The sequence below is a fragment of the Ornithodoros turicata genome, unplaced genomic scaffold (assembly GCF_037126465.1).
Source record: "Ornithodoros turicata isolate Travis unplaced genomic scaffold, ASM3712646v1 ctg00000946.1, whole genome shotgun sequence".
In the NCBI taxonomy this organism is placed as follows: domain Eukaryota; kingdom Metazoa; phylum Arthropoda; class Arachnida; order Ixodida; family Argasidae; genus Ornithodoros; species Ornithodoros turicata.
In genome coordinates this window covers 265,449-282,282 of record NW_026999422.1, presented here as the reverse complement: position 1 = coordinate 282,282, position 16,834 = coordinate 265,449, and the positions used below count along the sequence as shown (strand labels likewise).

At 46.7% G+C, this 16,834-nt stretch overlaps 2 protein-coding genes across 3 annotated transcripts in view; one reads left to right on the top strand and one right to left on the bottom strand.

Annotated features, from left to right (window-relative positions):
- Window positions 1–9,152: 9,152 nt before the first annotated feature.
- LOC135375809 (next to BRCA1 gene 1 protein-like) lies at window positions 9,153–12,170 on the top strand. The gene has a single exon (XM_064608454.1). The coding sequence runs from the start codon at window positions 9,189–9,191 to the stop codon at window positions 11,586–11,588; it is 2,400 nt and encodes a 799-aa protein (XP_064464524.1). The 5' UTR covers window positions 9,153–9,188; the 3' UTR covers window positions 11,589–12,170.
- Window positions 12,171–13,613: 1,443 nt separating this feature from the next.
- LOC135375801 (cullin-1-like) overlaps window positions 13,614–16,834 on the bottom strand; it is a 30,540-nt gene continuing 27,319 nt past the window's right edge. For both annotated transcript variants that reach the window (XM_064608446.1, XM_064608447.1), the window contains one exon: window positions 13,614–16,760. In XM_064608446.1, the coding sequence (XP_064464516.1) occupies window positions 16,680–16,760 (81 nt within the window). In that variant the 3' untranslated portion in view covers window positions 13,614–16,679. The remainder of the gene's footprint in view (window positions 16,761–16,834) is intronic.

The window sequence follows — 16,834 nt, the reverse complement described above, 5'->3', positions numbered from 1 at the left end:
TATACATGACGAATGCCCCCCCTGACAGCCAGAATGGCTAACCAGAACTCCTTTGCACGACCTACTCTAGAGACTAGACTAGAGCAATCTCCTATGGGAGAGCCGGGTCATGGGATAGTTACGGTAGTGGCCACTGCAAGCGCCACATAGCATTATTGGGGAGAGGGAATGACACTGTCACCCTTGCCACCGTCTTTCTGTTGCTAAGCACGCGCTATTCTCTTACTGCTTCGTCGTTGTCAACACAGCCCACCATGGATCGCCGCGGTTTCGGCAAGTCATGTTGGTAACGAATAGTGCGAGCTAGCGCCAAATCCCATAGCCAAGCGGCGATTGCCAGAACTACTACCCCGGTGCTGGGAGCTTTGCGGATGTCCAGGTCTCTACTATAGAGTAGGTCGTGCTCCTTTGGGGGGGGGGGGGGGCCTTTACTGCTTTGAAAGGCACCTTCCTCAAAGGTCACTACAGCACCCGTCCCCCTCTCGCTAGATAGCGCCATCTAAAACGTGGCTCCAGAGTACTCTACTCACGTGAGGTTTTAATGAGCAGCCTTTATTAAATTAGCTGGAAAATGACTAACTTTATGCGTTAAATATGCCGTGGTCTAATAATGGTCGGCTGGTTCTGTGTTCGAGGCTACGCCATTTAGGCCGCAAAGGAGATAAGCAATCTCTTCCGCAAAGGCCCGCTTGCGAAGGGGGGGGGGGTATCAAACGGTGGGAAGCAAACGCCGTTCGAAAGTTGTCCTTCTCTGGGTATCAGGGGTACCAAATCCCTTAGGAACTCTTTGGGTTCGGGGGGCACAAGTAATGGCGCTGTCGATTTCACTGGTGACGACAAAGACTGTCACTTTGACGCCAATACGTGAAAGTTGCCAGCTGAGTTCGGCACATGAGGCAGGGGGAAGAATTAACTGTTCGTGATTTGACCTTAATGAAAATGCTAAGAGGAGCAAAGAGGAGGAAAAATGAAAAGAGGAGCTGAACTGAGCTGCTGTAGCTATGGAACAGAGCCAGGAACAGAGGGAGTTTTTCGACGTGTGGCAGGCAAGATAGGCTCATGAATGGCGTGTATTTTGGCAGGCAAGGGTGTTGTGCCACTTGAGCCGATGCGGTGGCCTTGAAAATCTACAGACGACTCTGCGAAGTTGACACATGGCTGCATTAGCCATGGGTCTTCAAGCGGCGGAATACCTCGGCTATAGGTGTGTTTCATGCTCCGCTTCAGAAGAACTATAGCCACCAAGATCTAGCCGTCGAAATAGACGAAGCAAAAGGGGAATCCACGAAGGACATGATCCTTAAAATGCTGGGAAGTTTTGGAGCATTCCGGAGGTCAAAGAGCATACGGATGCATTCTAAGAGGCCGAACTCGTCTAGTAATGACCGTCGTAATGTCGGTATTTAGGAACCATAGTACAGTGGACTAGAAGGACTAGAGGAACCATAGTACAGTGGACTAGAAGAAGTGGAAGAAGAACCTTCTTCTAGTCCACTGTAACCATAGTGAATGTGCGGTGCAGTGATGTTGAGCGCGCGGTAGTCACCACATGAACGCCCATCCCCTGGTGCTTTCTTGGGGAAAATGTGAATTGGCGAAGCCCATTCACCTCATGAGGGTCTACTTATGCCGAGTTCGAGCATGTGCTCAAGTTCCCTCTTCGCGATGGTCAAGCGGTCAGGAGGAAGAGGTCGTGGGCGCACGTGGACAAGAGGACCCGTGATAACAATTTATGGTGCGTAGATGTGTGTCGCACGGCTGCGTCTGGTGGAAGCGCGCGTGTGAGTTCCGGATGCTGATGCAGATGCTGATCAAGATGCTGATGCAAAACGGGAGCGAACGGGTGGCTGGGCGACGCAAAGTCCAATAAAGTGAAAACTTGGACAGCGGGCCGTTGACAGAAGAACGAGCGGTACTGTCAAGTAGGTGTCTTCGTCGGATATCCACAAAATTGGCTCCGTGTAATAGGATGACCGACGCCGGCAATGGTCAAAAGTCAACGGGATTGTCGACGCAGTCCGAGGTTAAGGGTGAGGGAACGTCAACCAAAACAATCAACGGCAGAGGAGTTGACGACTTTGAGGTCGTTGGCTGGGGAAGTCCGTCCATATAGACCTGTTTCTCTGGGCCAGGTGGCGCGCGTGAGCAGCAACGTCAGCGCCCCAAAATATGCAACGCGCGGTAGTTTAACAGACGACGGCGGCATTTCAAATACACGGCCTCGAATTGTTCGCACTTGGCAAGATGTTCCGCTTTTTCTGCCGCTTTCCTACAGGTTCGTCGTTGAAAACACAGCAAAAGAATAGAGGCTCTCACACGACACATCCTCCACCACAGCGGAGCTGCACGGCATACTGAAGGCCCTCTCTTTATTTTATTATTTTTTTTCAGGAGATCCGTACAGAAAAGTTGGCTAATATGCACCGACTCCAAGTCAGACCGACATGCCATCACCAAACAGCGTGATAACGATATTTTAGTTTATAAAATTCTACTTTGTGTAGTGGACACACTACTTGTGTAGTAGTGTGCGCGTACACATACGCAGACATACTCAAACTATTTTTGTTTTGTAATTACATCGTTAGCGTCGTTTCTTTTCTTTTAGTCTTTGGGCCCGGGAAAAAATGGATCCGATGGACATACAAAGCTGCAATCAACGGGTTTCGTGTATAGTTGTATCGCCCGCTACAACTTCATCATTGACATTTTTGCTCTAATCTTTATAACTTACAAACTGAGTAATTAATCTCAACTAATTAATTAATCACAAAAGAAAAAAAATAGCTTGAGTATCCTCAAACCACTGGTTAACACTATGCAGTCCGTGTTTTCGGTGTGCGGCGACCCATTAGCTTATTTTTCGTGAAACACCCTGTACATATATGCAAGTGGACACCACCTTCTACTAAGTCCAATTCTCGTTTATAACATTTCTAAACATTCACCGCTAGAGTCTTGGGAGGTGAAGCGCCTTACGTTGTTACGAAGGGCATTGAAATCATTATCGAGGAAAATTCAACAAATTTGAGCTTCATCATTTTCTCCAGACTGTGTAAATGCAGCTCTAACATATTTTCGACGGCTCTTGATTGCTTAGTCTCAGAGACGCTCGCAGTGGAAGTATTGCGAACTTGAAGGATTTTTCGGTCTTTCGGTTTGAAGGATTTCGGTCGGATTCGGTCATTTGCAATAAATGTAAATAATTGTTTCGAAGCTCACTGTCGACAGATTCTACATGCTTCATACGTTTCGTAGGATAGCAGCCTGAATGAGAAATGTGTTTCCCAGCTTGATCAGTGAAGGAGGAAACCTTTTCATGTTCATGTAATGGGGAAGGCGTCCTATAAATATAGAAGTGGTTACCTCAAAACGAAATGGTATCAACTTTAAAGAAAACTTAGGTCCTTTCGACAACAGCGAGCAAGCGAGATATAAGTCTGGGGTACAGGACTATGTACAGGGAATTCCTTAACACAGCAAGAACAGAACGCAGTGTTCTTCGGAGCAATCCAACGAGCACATTGAGAATTTCGATCGTGGTCAGTAACAACACGCCCAAATGGTTGTGTCTTGAACTTCGACATTTTTTTTTTTCCCTGCAGAGTGTTTGAGGAAAGCCCCTTCGACGTCCGCTGTCAGTTGATCTAGAGTCACTAAATAAGCTACACTTCAGAGTATCGACACTGAGCCGCCATGTTGTTTCGGATGACCTCCAGCGCCATCCATTTAGCGCTCTTCGAAGTGTTGTCTTCTTCCACTGCTGAACTTCACCTTCTTCTATTTCTACTGCCAAAATAGAGGTGGGGCTGGAGGTCATCCGAAACAACATGGCGGCTCAGTGTCGATACTCTGAAGCGTAGCTTATTTAGTGACTCTAAGTTGATCATCAGAGAAAATTGTCGTTCCCGAAGGTAGGTCAAGGTATGTCGAACCCAATCTCTGGAGGCGAGTGCAAAGAGGTCACGCGTAGCCTGTTCGACGAAAGGTAATAGCTGAGCTGTATCGAAGTCTTGAGACACAAAGTTTATTGTTTATTGTTACGCAAAGGACTTGCGGCATTTCATCGTGGAATCGACGAGGAAAAACACAGCGCCAAACACGTAAGAAGTTATTGTTCATGATCAATCAGTATGCTAAGCAGGAAGGAAGAGTGATACGAAATAAACAGCATATAGGTATCGGGCTGGTACTACTGAAAAAGAAAACTAATAGGAAATGACGCAATCTTGTGGAAATGACGTATAACAGCGTTTTTAAACGACGAGGAATCAATAATGGATGTAACTGATGCAGGTAAATGATTTAAGTAACGGAAAAGTTTCGCCACGTTGGTATAACAACAACAACAACATACTACATGAATGACGCTGGGTTGACGTCGGTGTAAATCTTGCATAATGCGAGTGCAAAACAACAGGGACGGACGAAACAGCCAACACGGATGTTTGATGCCTGTCGATTCAACGCGAGTCGATTCAAATCCGAGTTTCTGACAGATGTCGCTTCAACCAGTTCTATCTTTTATCTTATCAGGTGCCGAGTCCAAAAACCATGCATTCTTCCAAGAGGTGTCTGCACTTACAAATGGTTGTTTCACCCGTCCCTGTCGTTTTGCACTCGCATTATGCGAGTTTCCAAGGAGTTTCCACAGCTTGATGGCTCGAAGGAAGAATGAGGAAAGATATGAGTTATTATGACCAGGGAATGGTTCGCATTGCTGGGAATTGTCCAGACGGTGGCTAATGCAATGTTAATGGAGTCTAGTGTAATATATACCGTGCCAGTGAACATCGAAAAGTTTCTGTAACGAATAAAGTGTTTGGGGATTACGGTGGTGTCCTAAGTTTTCTAGGTTGAGAGTGGATTTCAACGTTTCAAGCTTGTGGCGTTCGATCCTTCTAATTCGTGCCGTATAATGTATTCAATTTCTTTGTCCCATTTTGTATGGCATTACCTCTGTACAAGCTGTAAAATAAAACATTTGAACTGAACTGAACTGGACTGAACTAACGCTTGTGAAGGAGGAGGAGTCAGATGTAGTGAACTGATCGAGCAGCACAATTTTGAACGGATTCAAGGGCATTAGAAAGAAAGGATTGATGAGGCATGCCAGATGCTGGTGTCGAATTCCGGCTTCGGACGAATGGAGGTGGAGCATATACCAATCGCTTGACACTATACCGGGTGTTTCAGTTAAATCCCTGAGCTAAATAATTCGCGAACGAGTGCGCCAATCGAAGAACTTTCTTTTTTACAAGTATATCTGTCCGATACCACCTACAAGTTGCGCACCGTGTGAATGAGTGGGAGGCGCTCATTATTTAAATAAAAATTCAAATGAGTTTCGTAAAAAAAGAAACGTAACTTTAATGCAAGGCGCTCTCGGCATTACAATGGGTACTACCCCTTTTGGGACCTTCAGTGGACACCTTCCATAGAAAAATCTGCCACCGAAGCGGATCATTTGTTGCTGTAATTAATTGGTTTCGGTTTACATATTTTGTCACGGTTGGTCGCACTGAAGCGCAAAAGGACGCTCTTCCACTCCCTTATCCACCAATGAATTATGTCCTTACGCCAATGAATTACACCAGTGAATTACGTCCTTTTGCGCTTCACCGCGACCTTTGCGGCATTTGCTAGATCTTTTTTTCCTACAAGACTTCTTTTTAATTGTTATTAGTAGTACTGCAAACCTCTACGGCATCGATTGCGGTAGCAATTTTTCTTCTTTCGACGTCCACGAAAACGCCGGCAAGGATTGGAGAAACAAGGGATGTGCTCGTTTATTGGACTCGTATTGGACTCTCCGAGAGCCGAGAGAGTCGACTCTTGCTGGGCGAAAATGCCCTGGTGCGGCTTTCGTGACGTCACCACCCTGGCAGTGACTCCCGTCCTAAAATTCGAAGAAACAACACTAGAGGTGCTCTAGAGTCGACTCCCAGCGACTCTCCTCTCGATGCGAGTCACTGGAGTCGATGACGTACGATGACACTCACACGTCACGACTCAGACTCGCGGGTCGCACGAATTGAATAAACGAACACTACCAAGGTCATATCCAAGTCATTTGTAGAGAGTGCATCCCGTACAAGCGATCAGGACGTGTGATATATCCGTGCCTGCTTTATTTTGCGGTTGGTCCTTCTATCGGCGAGTCTCTAATTTCCTCTGATACCTTGGGAGGCTCCGTCAAGAGGTCTCGGAAGTTCATAACCAATTTTGAATTCCGAAAATGTTTCGTCCACGCTATCCGTGTATTCACACGAGCGACATTCCCCCAGAAACGGAAGATGCGAAAAACGTCATAGCTTTCTGCTGTCACGTGAACGCGAGCGCTCAACGTCGTGTCTTCACGTACACTACTAACCGTGGGGAGTATCCTGCTACACAGCCACAAGATATTTCGTAGCAGACGACAGGAAAACACGCTGACGGTGTCGTCTGCTAAGCGTCGTCTGCTACAGATGCGCAGTTTGCCACTCCCGAAATTCCGCACCGTGTGAATGCTCAAAGTATAACAAGGGTCGGAACTTCGACTCTGTGAGCAGTGTTTTCGCTTTTCCTTCTACTAGAATATTCCGTGAGGATATCGCTCGTGTGAATACACGGTACTTCTGCTTTCCTAGACCTGTGACACGCGTTTTTCATCCGACGAATATTTTTCTTTTCGGCATACAGAAAGCCTTGCTCATCTTTTCCCAGTACTCTGCATAGTGCCATCACTCCTCTGTACTCGCCCAGCACGAGTCCCGTCCGAGAGACATCGTTTTCAATCTCTGATGCAGTCAAGAAATAACTCCGATGCCTCCTCTTCTGTAACAAGAGTTTCCACAGTAGCTCACCTCACTCTATTTCTATTTCACTCTGTTCTCGCAGTATTTTTATTGTGCTCGTTTTTACTTCTTCCAAATGCGTTCATCCACTCTTGTCTGCGGTTTCATGCGGCACGTGCATCAGACATCCAATAAGGTTGATGTATACTCCTTCTCATCTAACACACTAGTGTTCCTTTTCGCAATTTTGATTTAAAAAATTGATTTAAATCGTTTTTAGCCGTCGCTGTAGTGCCTTGATGAGCTCGCAGCTCCCCCAGACAACAGGCATTATATAGGCCATCAAAAATATAGAGAATATCTGTGCATAACCCTCATAAAGATAAGAAGAACAACAACGACGACTTTATTTTAATGGTGATGATTGGGAAGTTTCATCGCCTGGGGCGATACTCTGTCAAGTGCTGTTGGTAATGTGATGGTGAAATGGTATAATAAGGAGTCACCTCGCCGCAGTGACGGCATCTCGGAGAGTCGTAACTTGTCGCAAGTCGTATCCGATGAATTAAACGTAAGAACGGCATTACAGTACTACCTATACGCTGACACTGCAATAGTACTACATTACACACAAACTACGAATAGTCATTTATATACAGGACCGGCAACATAGTCGTTTAGAGTGACACCACAAAAGGCATCGTACACTTTGTGTGACATAAAATGTTCTGCGTCGAGGTGTATACCGCGGTCTCCGAAAGCCTCAGCCATAAAGCTAAGTATGAGTTGATGGATTGATAGAACATATAGACAAGACACTTGCTAGATATTTTCTATGTGCAGTTTCGTAGAAACAGAGTAGCCTATGTGTTCAGGTTGTATATTTTTATTATGCTTCAGTGATATGACGAAAGACAGCTTAAAATGCTCAGGAATTTATTTTGCAGTACGCATAACTTTTCGAAGTTCTACGCAGCTGTGGTACCCCCCCCCCCCCCCCAGAAAACAGTAATTAAAGTGCGAGTAAATATAAGTGAATAGGAAAGTAACATGACAACATGCCTTGTCATACGTATGTGCAGTATCTATACAAAAATTAAAAGAAATAGCGACGTGCTAGAATGGATATCGTTTACTTGCAGAATCCAAGTAAATGCTGAGGTACAGTTACACCCAAGGTTCGGACATTATCAACCATACTAACAACAAGGTTCTCTCTTCCACAGGTCTGCGTTTTCGTAGCAGTGAATCTGAAGCCGTCGATTTTCATTTCATTTCTTAAGTTAGTCCCTGCCAAAATACTCGCTTTATTTATTTTTTTATTTTTTACCCATTTGCCAACTTGCAAAGCATCTCATTAGCAGTATCGGCAATTACATCAGTATTAAGACCACTAAAAGCTCATCTTCCGTCGCCCCCGCGTGTGAACCAGGCGGATGAACATGTAATTAGCAGGTGATAGCTGAGCGAAAGAGCGCGTTGGTACGCTGTTCCGCGCGAAAAAATGTGTAATTTGAAACCAATTAATTACTCTAAAAACCAAAAAGTGTCGCGACGTGAAATATTTTTCGCTGATGGTCCCGATCGGTAGAACAGAGGTTCCGAAAACGTCCGCAGTAAAATTTACAACTTTGGAACGAGCTACTTTTTGAGTATGTAGTACTTTTCAAGGCTGAGCACTTAGTACTCTACTCATCTGTACTCAGTAACATATCTTACATACTTTTTAAATATCTTGTATACAAGCCTGACTTGTATCCTTCCTGGGTAATTTCTTGTTCTATATTTTCTTCAGAGGCATATGGCTAAGCACCGGTCTTGAAATGAAATCTGCTTGATAGAAGCAGAAAGACGGGAACACTGACCACTGGACGGCATAGGCCCAAAAAAGTCTAATTTGACGGTACGGGAACTAAAATGTGCTAAAGAGAAGCGTATTTGACCAAGCCTGACAGCTGCTAGAATGACTTCCCTCCGTGTGTTCTTGTTCGTGGCTTCTAACCCACGTATCGCGGAAACGCTGTAAAAAATCTCATATCTATTCACAACACAAGCTTCGCGGGCTTGCTCGATGTGAAACGCACGCAAATTGTGGACCTTGAAACAGCAAAGCGCCGTTGCGTCAGAAAATAGGGTCAGATTCCGCAGCAGAAAGCACGCGCGCCTGCAATATTATTCCTAATCATATCCGATGCGATAGTTTTACACGGGATGTGCTATTCCTGTACCACAAAATAATGCAAGCTGACACAAACGCTAAGTCCGCAAAGTACAGTTAAACGAAACAAAGTGTACCGTACCAAGAGCTTCGAAACCGAAACTTTTTACACGGTCCTTCAAACAGGTGCTGCTAACACTGAGCAGTGACGCATCAGTGACGTAGTGCAAGGTTCTATGTAGGGGAAGAAAATGCGCATATCAGCTGCTTGTGTTGATGATGAAAATTATGTAAACATGTCAGAGACACGTATCGAAGTCGACTTTACACCTCAACCGGTGAGATTCCAGCTCTCAGTTCCTCAACAGTCAACTTGGGATGCGGTGAAAGACGCCGTACTGGCAGGCTGCGGAGCGTCCGAAGAATCCGTGAGGCTAACGTATGCTGATGATGAGGAAGAAAGGATTCAACTCTCGTCGGACCTAGAAATGCAGGAAGCGTTTCGTGTGGCTGCAAAGCAAGGAAACGTCCTAAAGATTCAAGTCGTAGAAACTTCCAATGTGGGTGGAGCCGCACCGAAAAAAGTATCCAGGTCGTATCGCGAGAAGGAGTCCGGGGAGTTCGTGTTTGTAAACGGCAGCGACGACGCCACTGTCCAGGCAAGTCAAACCGATAACGACGACACCCCGCCTGCCTGGTTCCGTAAATACGTAACCGCCCTTCGCGATCAACTAAGAGAAGAAGTCACCGAAGAGGTCTGCAGGCGACTAGCGTCCAACAAGGCCGACAAGTCGACGGACGTGCGGCCCACTGACAAGGCGTTGACGTACCGCGAAGGGGCAACATGTGGGAATTGTTTGGACCCTATTCAAGGCGTCTGCTACAAGTGCTGGGAGTGCCCAAACTTTGACCTCTGTGAGGCATGCGAGTCTTTGCCGAGCGTTCACGACGCGTCCCATTCGCTCTTGAAGATGCGCAAACAAATTGCCACGCAAGGGTACCGCCGCAAGCGACACAGCGTGGGCAGCCACAGGCCAATCCGCTCACCGAGCAGGCAGAGTGCCGGCAGGGAAATGAAGCAAGAGAAGAAAATTCAGAAACTAATGAAGAAACTCGAAAAGTACAACCTACGCGACGCGAACGTATACAGACAGGTGGCGCCGGGCACCGAGAAGTGCCTGAACCTCGAACCGTACGGCTGTGAGTTTGTGTGCGACGACACCATTCCAGACTGGACCCACGTCCAGCCTGGGACGCGGTTCACCAAACGCTGGAGGGTGCGCAACTCCGGGTACAAGTCGTGGGACAAGAGCGTCAGCTTCCAGTACCGCTGGGGTACCTTGGGCCTCATGCCCAGCGACACGGCCACGGAAGCCCCACCCGTAGCGTCCAACGAAGAGGGGACGCTCGAAATTCAGTTCACCGCACCGCTGGAACCGGGGCAGTACCAGACCCACTGGCGCATGTGCGGACCGGAAGGCTTCTTTGGTCACCGTCTGTGGTGCAACGTCATTGTTGATCCCGCACTAACTCTCGAGCCCCAGCTAAAGCACATGGCAAGTTTGAAGGTCGTCCAAGGGCCCGACGACGACACTGCACCGGAACAGGCGTCAAAGACGGACGACCTTTTACAGCTGAAGACGAAGATCGTCTCCCAGACCGCGACCCCGTACAACAGTCCCGCGGGCATGACTCCGCTCAAGTCGCCGGAAACCTCCGACGCCGAGGATGAGTCAAGTAAGGTTGGCGGATCTGAAATCTCCATCCTCGACATGCCCCTTCATCACGACACAGAAGAATCGGCCAGCGTTCTCAGCCTCAGCAGCGTGGACACGGAGGCGGACTTTGAAGTAGTGCCTCTGCCTCCGTGCTTCAACCTCAACATCCCCTTCACTGCTTCGGCTGCAGTGAAGCAAGATGCTGAACACGGGTCGGAAGGCGATGCAGCGCGGGTGTACGGCCTCGCACCGTCGTGCGAAGTTCTCTGCGAACCCAGCAAATCCGCCGAGTCTGCGTCGGACGTGCCTCAGGTCCCGCCGCGGAAGAGCACCTTACGTCCGAACATATACGACGATTCCCCGTCGGACAGCGACTCGGGACGTTCCAGCAGCGGAAGCGACAACACCATCCCGGTACGATGCAGCTTCACAGAGTCGGTAGAACAGCGGGCACAAAGTATGGAACTCGCCGAGAAGAAAGAGGAGAACAAAAAGGACGCGGCGGAGGAGGGAGAGGACACCTCCGCAGGAACGTCGCCCGGCAGCACGAAGAAACCCTTCTCCTCTCGAAAGACCTACAAGGTGGAAGGCGTCGGCGAGGCGCTGCCCGAGGCCTGGGTCAACGGAGCGCTCAGCGCGGCCGCTACGGTCTACAACACCGCAAAGACCGTCTTCTCCGGGATCCAGCAGCAGGACGGGCTCAGCTCTCCGCGGTGGATTCCCCCCGCGGGCCACAGGGCCGCAATCAGCCCCATGGAGAGGCTGCTCGAGATGGGGTTCGCGAACCGACAGCGCAACTCCGAGCTGCTGCGGAAGCACGACGGAGACGTCCAGCGCGTGGTCGAGGAGTTGGTCAGCAACGAGGGCAACTGGTTGCCTGCGCATGCGGAGGGACCGCCTTCTCCTCGTCCTTTCATGTGTTCCTTTGACTGAGGGGAAAAAAAAAAGAAAGCTTTCACCAGTGGTGGATGTGTGTACCATTTTTCGCGTTAGTCCACTTAGTTTTAAACTGCTTTAGTGACAGGTGCTATTTGCTGCATGCCCTAAACACGAGCCCTTCCTTACCCTAGAAACAAGCACCCCTTTTTGTTTAGTTTAGTTTAGTTTATCTTGCCCACACTAGGGAGAGGAGGTGTACCAGATCTTTTCTCTTACCTGCGATCTGACTTTTTTTTGTTTTGTTTTTCTCCATGAAGTTAATGGAAATCGTTGTTCGTTACTGAAACAGCACAATCGTAGAGCCTTTCCTGACTAACACCTCCATTTTTGTGGTTTCACTGGTAACGAGGCTAGTGCGGCATTCCAGTTTGTATCTGAGTTGTGAGACAAGCTGTAGAACACCGTTGTTTTATCCCTTTGACTGAGCACTGTATCTTGTAGGGATGGATGTACGGATGATGGGATATCCACGCTTGGTTTGCATTTTATTCTTAGAAATGTTGATGTGTAGGCTGGAGCAGCAATGTAGGTATGCACAATGTAACCTCTGGAAATAAAAACACATTTTAAATGGTCTGTTCTGTTCAGTGATAGACTGTGTTACGCTTGTTGTGAGAGGGGGGCGGCGCTACGTCTTTCGTTTTGTAATTGGTACAGTCCACGTTATCAGATCAGTACTTGTGAAGTAGGAACACACTAAAGATGCAACGGAAGCTCCAGTTTGGCAGCCGCAAATATTTTTAACGTTGCTGTTTACCTGGGAATTTAGGCAGTACGTGATGTAGCTGTTAAATATTTACCGGCATTCCAGTCTGAAGTGCAGTCTGCCATTCAACTGCACAAATGGCAGCCAAACCTCTGGGGGAGGGTGCAATATCTACTATTGCAATATTTTGTGCAAGGGCATACACAGCAGCGGTGACGGGCAAAGCTGACACGATTTGTCTCCAATAGTGAAACGCTTTAGTGACAGGCTTGCTGCATACTGGGGTATTTGTCAGACATATACCTAACGAGGTGTACAGCTCGTGTCGGAGTCAACTTGAACGTCATTGCAGCCTGCAAAGTTAGAAGAGGGCCACCCCGGGTGCGCCAATCAGAAAACGCCTTCATAACAAGGATCTTCCCTCTAACCGTAAACAGACGACCAAAGCGCCTTCGGCCATTTTTTTCTTCGAAGCACCAGCTGGGGCCGCAGGCAAGGAATGGCGTTTGATTTAACTCTGATGCAAGATGTGTTTAGAGCACAAGAACCAGAGGGGGTTCCCAAGAAAGTACTTTGTCTGCTTCATGTTTTGTGCTGCATGTCTTTTGCAGGTTTCGCCCTTTTTGGATGATGATGATGATGATTTTGATTCAAGTTTTTACGGCGTATTGACAACTAAGATCATCGTGCGCTGCAACAGTGATGAGGATGCGACTAGTTAAAAATACACAATGTATTTAGTTAAAACAGGGCGTGAATCATCACTGTAAAACTGCGAGAGGTTAAGAATTCTGATGTCTTTCAGGAAATTAAATACTGCGCTAAAATGAATAATAGCCTCATCACCCAACAAAAGAGGGTGGGTGAAGAGGTACCGAGTATTTGTAAAATTATCTGATATTATGTTTGCGCTGTCTGTTACATGACGGACATGAGATAAGGATATGTAGCACAGACATAGGTTTTTGAAGAAATACAGTGGGCATGGTAGCCAGAAAAATATTCTGGGGGGGTTCTATGGGGATTTTTACATGGGAGAGGAGGTGTTTTCCTCCCCCAAATGCACTATGCCGAAGGTACAATGTATAGCGGGTTGAACCCCCTAAGCCCCCCCCCCGGCTATGCCCATGATTCCTTTGCACAACTACTGCTCAACATAGCTTCTTCATGGTGAAATGACTGTTTTAAAAAAATGTTACAATTATGAGCAAAGATGTTGCCATGATTGGGACATTGCAATTTATTTCCTCGTGTGAAGCAACCCCCCCCCCCCCCCACACACCAAACAGAACCAACAAAAAGACCGTAAAATGGGGAAGTCCGTCGTTTTCTCTTTAATTAATGCAACACAACATTTCCCAAAAATTAAATAAAAACTGTAGAATAATTACAAGCAAGGTAAAGGGGGGGCAGCAAGATCAATGGGACAATGGCAGCAAATACTAGGCCTATGTTACTGTTTGTTGGCTGTCAAGCACGGTAGGCTGTTGTTAATTTCAACGTTCGCAGTGATCTCTGCTTGAATCCAGTTGCACCCACAATCCTGTAGCTAACTGGAAGAACGAAAAACATCGTCTCTGTAACGTGCCGTGTGTGACTGTACAGTAAGTCCCGCAACAATGTGATTTCCGTGGAAATAAAGCAGAAAAATGTATTATCAAGGATGATGTGGAAAGCTTTACAAATGAAACACAAGAGGTGCAAGAGAGTCGTGTCGGACGGGAAGTTCCATTATCCGAGCTCGTATAAAGTTTCACTGCACCAAACACGTCCCACCGAGTGACAAGGTTTCGCCAAATCCGCTTGACAGCGTGTTTGCATAAGAAACGAGCGCGAATATTACCTGACTAGGTACGAAGCACAGATAGCAGGTTCCAAAGCTTGAATAATATTTGGAGAAAATTGTCAAAATTACTTTTAAGTAATGATTAGAAATGTGTAATACAGAAAAAAAAATTGTTGCACGGAATATTTATCTACCAGTACGGTAATTTCTTCCTCAATGCCCAGTATGTCCTGCTACTGTGTGTGCTCTGCTGCTATGGAGAAGTATGCAGGACAAGTTGCAACTACAGGTGATCTTGCCCAGACCACCAAGAGTGAACAGAGTAGCAAGCCGTTTGCTCAGGCAAACCTCTCCAGTAACCCTATAATCAAACAAACCAAGAGGATAGGAAAAGCAATTCTTTCTGTGTTTCGGTAGGTTGCAATCCCAATGTAAATTCTGCATGTAAGGATCCCATTCGACTGCTGTATGGTTAATACTGCTGTAGGAAGGCACAATTTCTGTACAAATCAGTGCATAACTGATGCACATGTCAAATATATGGAGCATCATTGCATAATAGGACCACGACACAATTGGCATTTGCCTCCGCAGATGATGAGATAACTGGTGGCAGTACGCAAACAGCCTTTATCACAGCACAATTGTCCTCTCCAACAGATGCTACACAATCAATGAATGACTGTAGACTTTTGAGCTTCTTTTATGTTACTGAAATAAAAACTTGGTGGGTACTCTTCATTTGTTGACTGTTTCCCCAATTTGGTCTTTAAAAATAAACAATTTTTTGGCCTTTTTTTTAAATTTTATATGTGACACATACACTCACAGGCAACCATGACCAAAATCCCTCCTGGACTTCTCAACTGGAGGCACAACTTACATACACAACGCTCGCACGTTAAGCCTAATCCTTGCCATGCTTTGTAAAACTATAGAACATGTACACTGCCATCAACCACTGAGACATTGTGGCGAACTCAACTCCTTTTCGTGTCCGGTTGCAACACATTGGGGTGTCACACTGTCAACCCACCTATCCTCTCTCTTAATACTAAACCAGAATTCCAGTTTAATGCTCATGTAATGTAATGCTCATGTGTTCCAACGTTTATGAAATGTGCTATGCATCTCCTAGATGCATGAGCAAAGCATGTACTCGAGTTTATTTCCTTCAGCTAACAAACTTGCCCTCGACAAGTTCACCCAAAGTGTTTTCAAAGCCGCTTTTGCACTGTACCCTCAGGGTTATGGGTAAAGCCTATCCAGACAAAAAGCCACTTGCTTTAGTTAACTGCTACAGACAGAGGATGTGAAACCTGGAAAACAGAGTCCACTTGTGGTGAATCACCAGGACCTAGCGTACACACCTCTTTCCGCGAGAGATTTTTCTTTTCCCTAAATGTAGAGAAAAAGACCAGGATGAAGGTTACTACGGCGGATCGTAGAGCTTGTGGTATACAGAGCTCCCATGATGACAAGAATTTGCAGATTAAATACCAAAATTACGGCCAGATTGTGTTACTCTGCCTTCTCTGAGTGAGCTTCAAAAGTGTCGAGCGATTCAAAAGCGATAGAAAGTCAAAAAGGACGTAAGTTGGATGTGTAGTTTGAAAAGCAGACTTTCCTCGATGTCCGCTTTTCTTGCCCCACACCAAACTTCCTTCGAAAGACACGGGCCTACCTACGGGGCATTCGGACGCAGCACGCACCAAATGCCCCGTAACGGACCGCCCGAAACCGCTCTTCACCACGTCCGCCGCGGACGAGTTACGTCAGCTTTAACAAGAGCCCACCGTACTGTCGCCTCAAAAAAAAAAAGAAAAAAAAAGAAAAGCACAACCGGGAAAGCCACACACCCTGTAGCTGCCTCATTCAATTTCCAGAAAAGCCAACTACTACACAGAAAAAAGACACAATCAGTATCAAGAGAACCAACCACTGTATTCTAAACTGTCACTTCGGGCAAGCTGTTTGCACGAATTTCCTTAAAAACAATACATGTGCCGCACATGCAGAGAGAGGGAGAGAGTAGGGGGGCGACGAGATGTCCTCGCGGATACAAAAATTAAAAATGAGCCAAAAGGAGATGACAGCAGCATCGCGCCTTTATCACAGAATGGCACACCCGTCCCGTTTGCATTCATTGCATTTTTTTTCATTTTTTTTTTCAGAGGGGGTGCCAAAAACAATGTTGAAAAAAAAAAAAAAAAAAAAGGGGACGAGAAAGAGGAGGAGGGTACCTAAAAGAGGGCAAAAAAAAAAAAAAAAAGCAAGGGAGCACAGTGGCCTTTGAACCTTTTGTCCCGTCACGGCGGCTAACCACGCGCTTGCGGGTCAAGCCGTACGTGGCTCGAGGTTAGCAGTTCATAATGGCTTTTTTTTTCAACAATTCTCGAAACTGTCCGTCCGTAATTCCACCCTCTCCATCCACACCCAGCACAAGTGAGCGCCACAATTTTTTTTTTTTTTTTTTGCGTGTGGGGCCCGCTTCGGCGGGAAGGAAGCAGCACTTTCGCCGAGACGAACGAACTGCCGCAGGGCCGAGGGGTTCTCTTCGGCGCTGGTGCTCCGCAGGACGTCCGAGCAGGCTTTAGGCAAGGTAGTTGTAAGTGTCCTTCTGTCCTTCGGCTCTTTCCAAATATTCTTTCTCTATTAAGATGTCTATGCATTTCTGCAAGGAGAAAGGGGGTGCCTTAAAAAAAAGAAAAAAAAGAAAAAGAAAGAAAAGCCGCTCGCTGAAACGCA

What these genes read in the sequence shown, in the direction of transcription:
- LOC135375809 (XM_064608454.1), top strand. Translation starts at nt 9,189, where the DNA reads ATGCGCATATCAGCTGCTTGTGTTGATGATGAAAATTATGTAAACATG.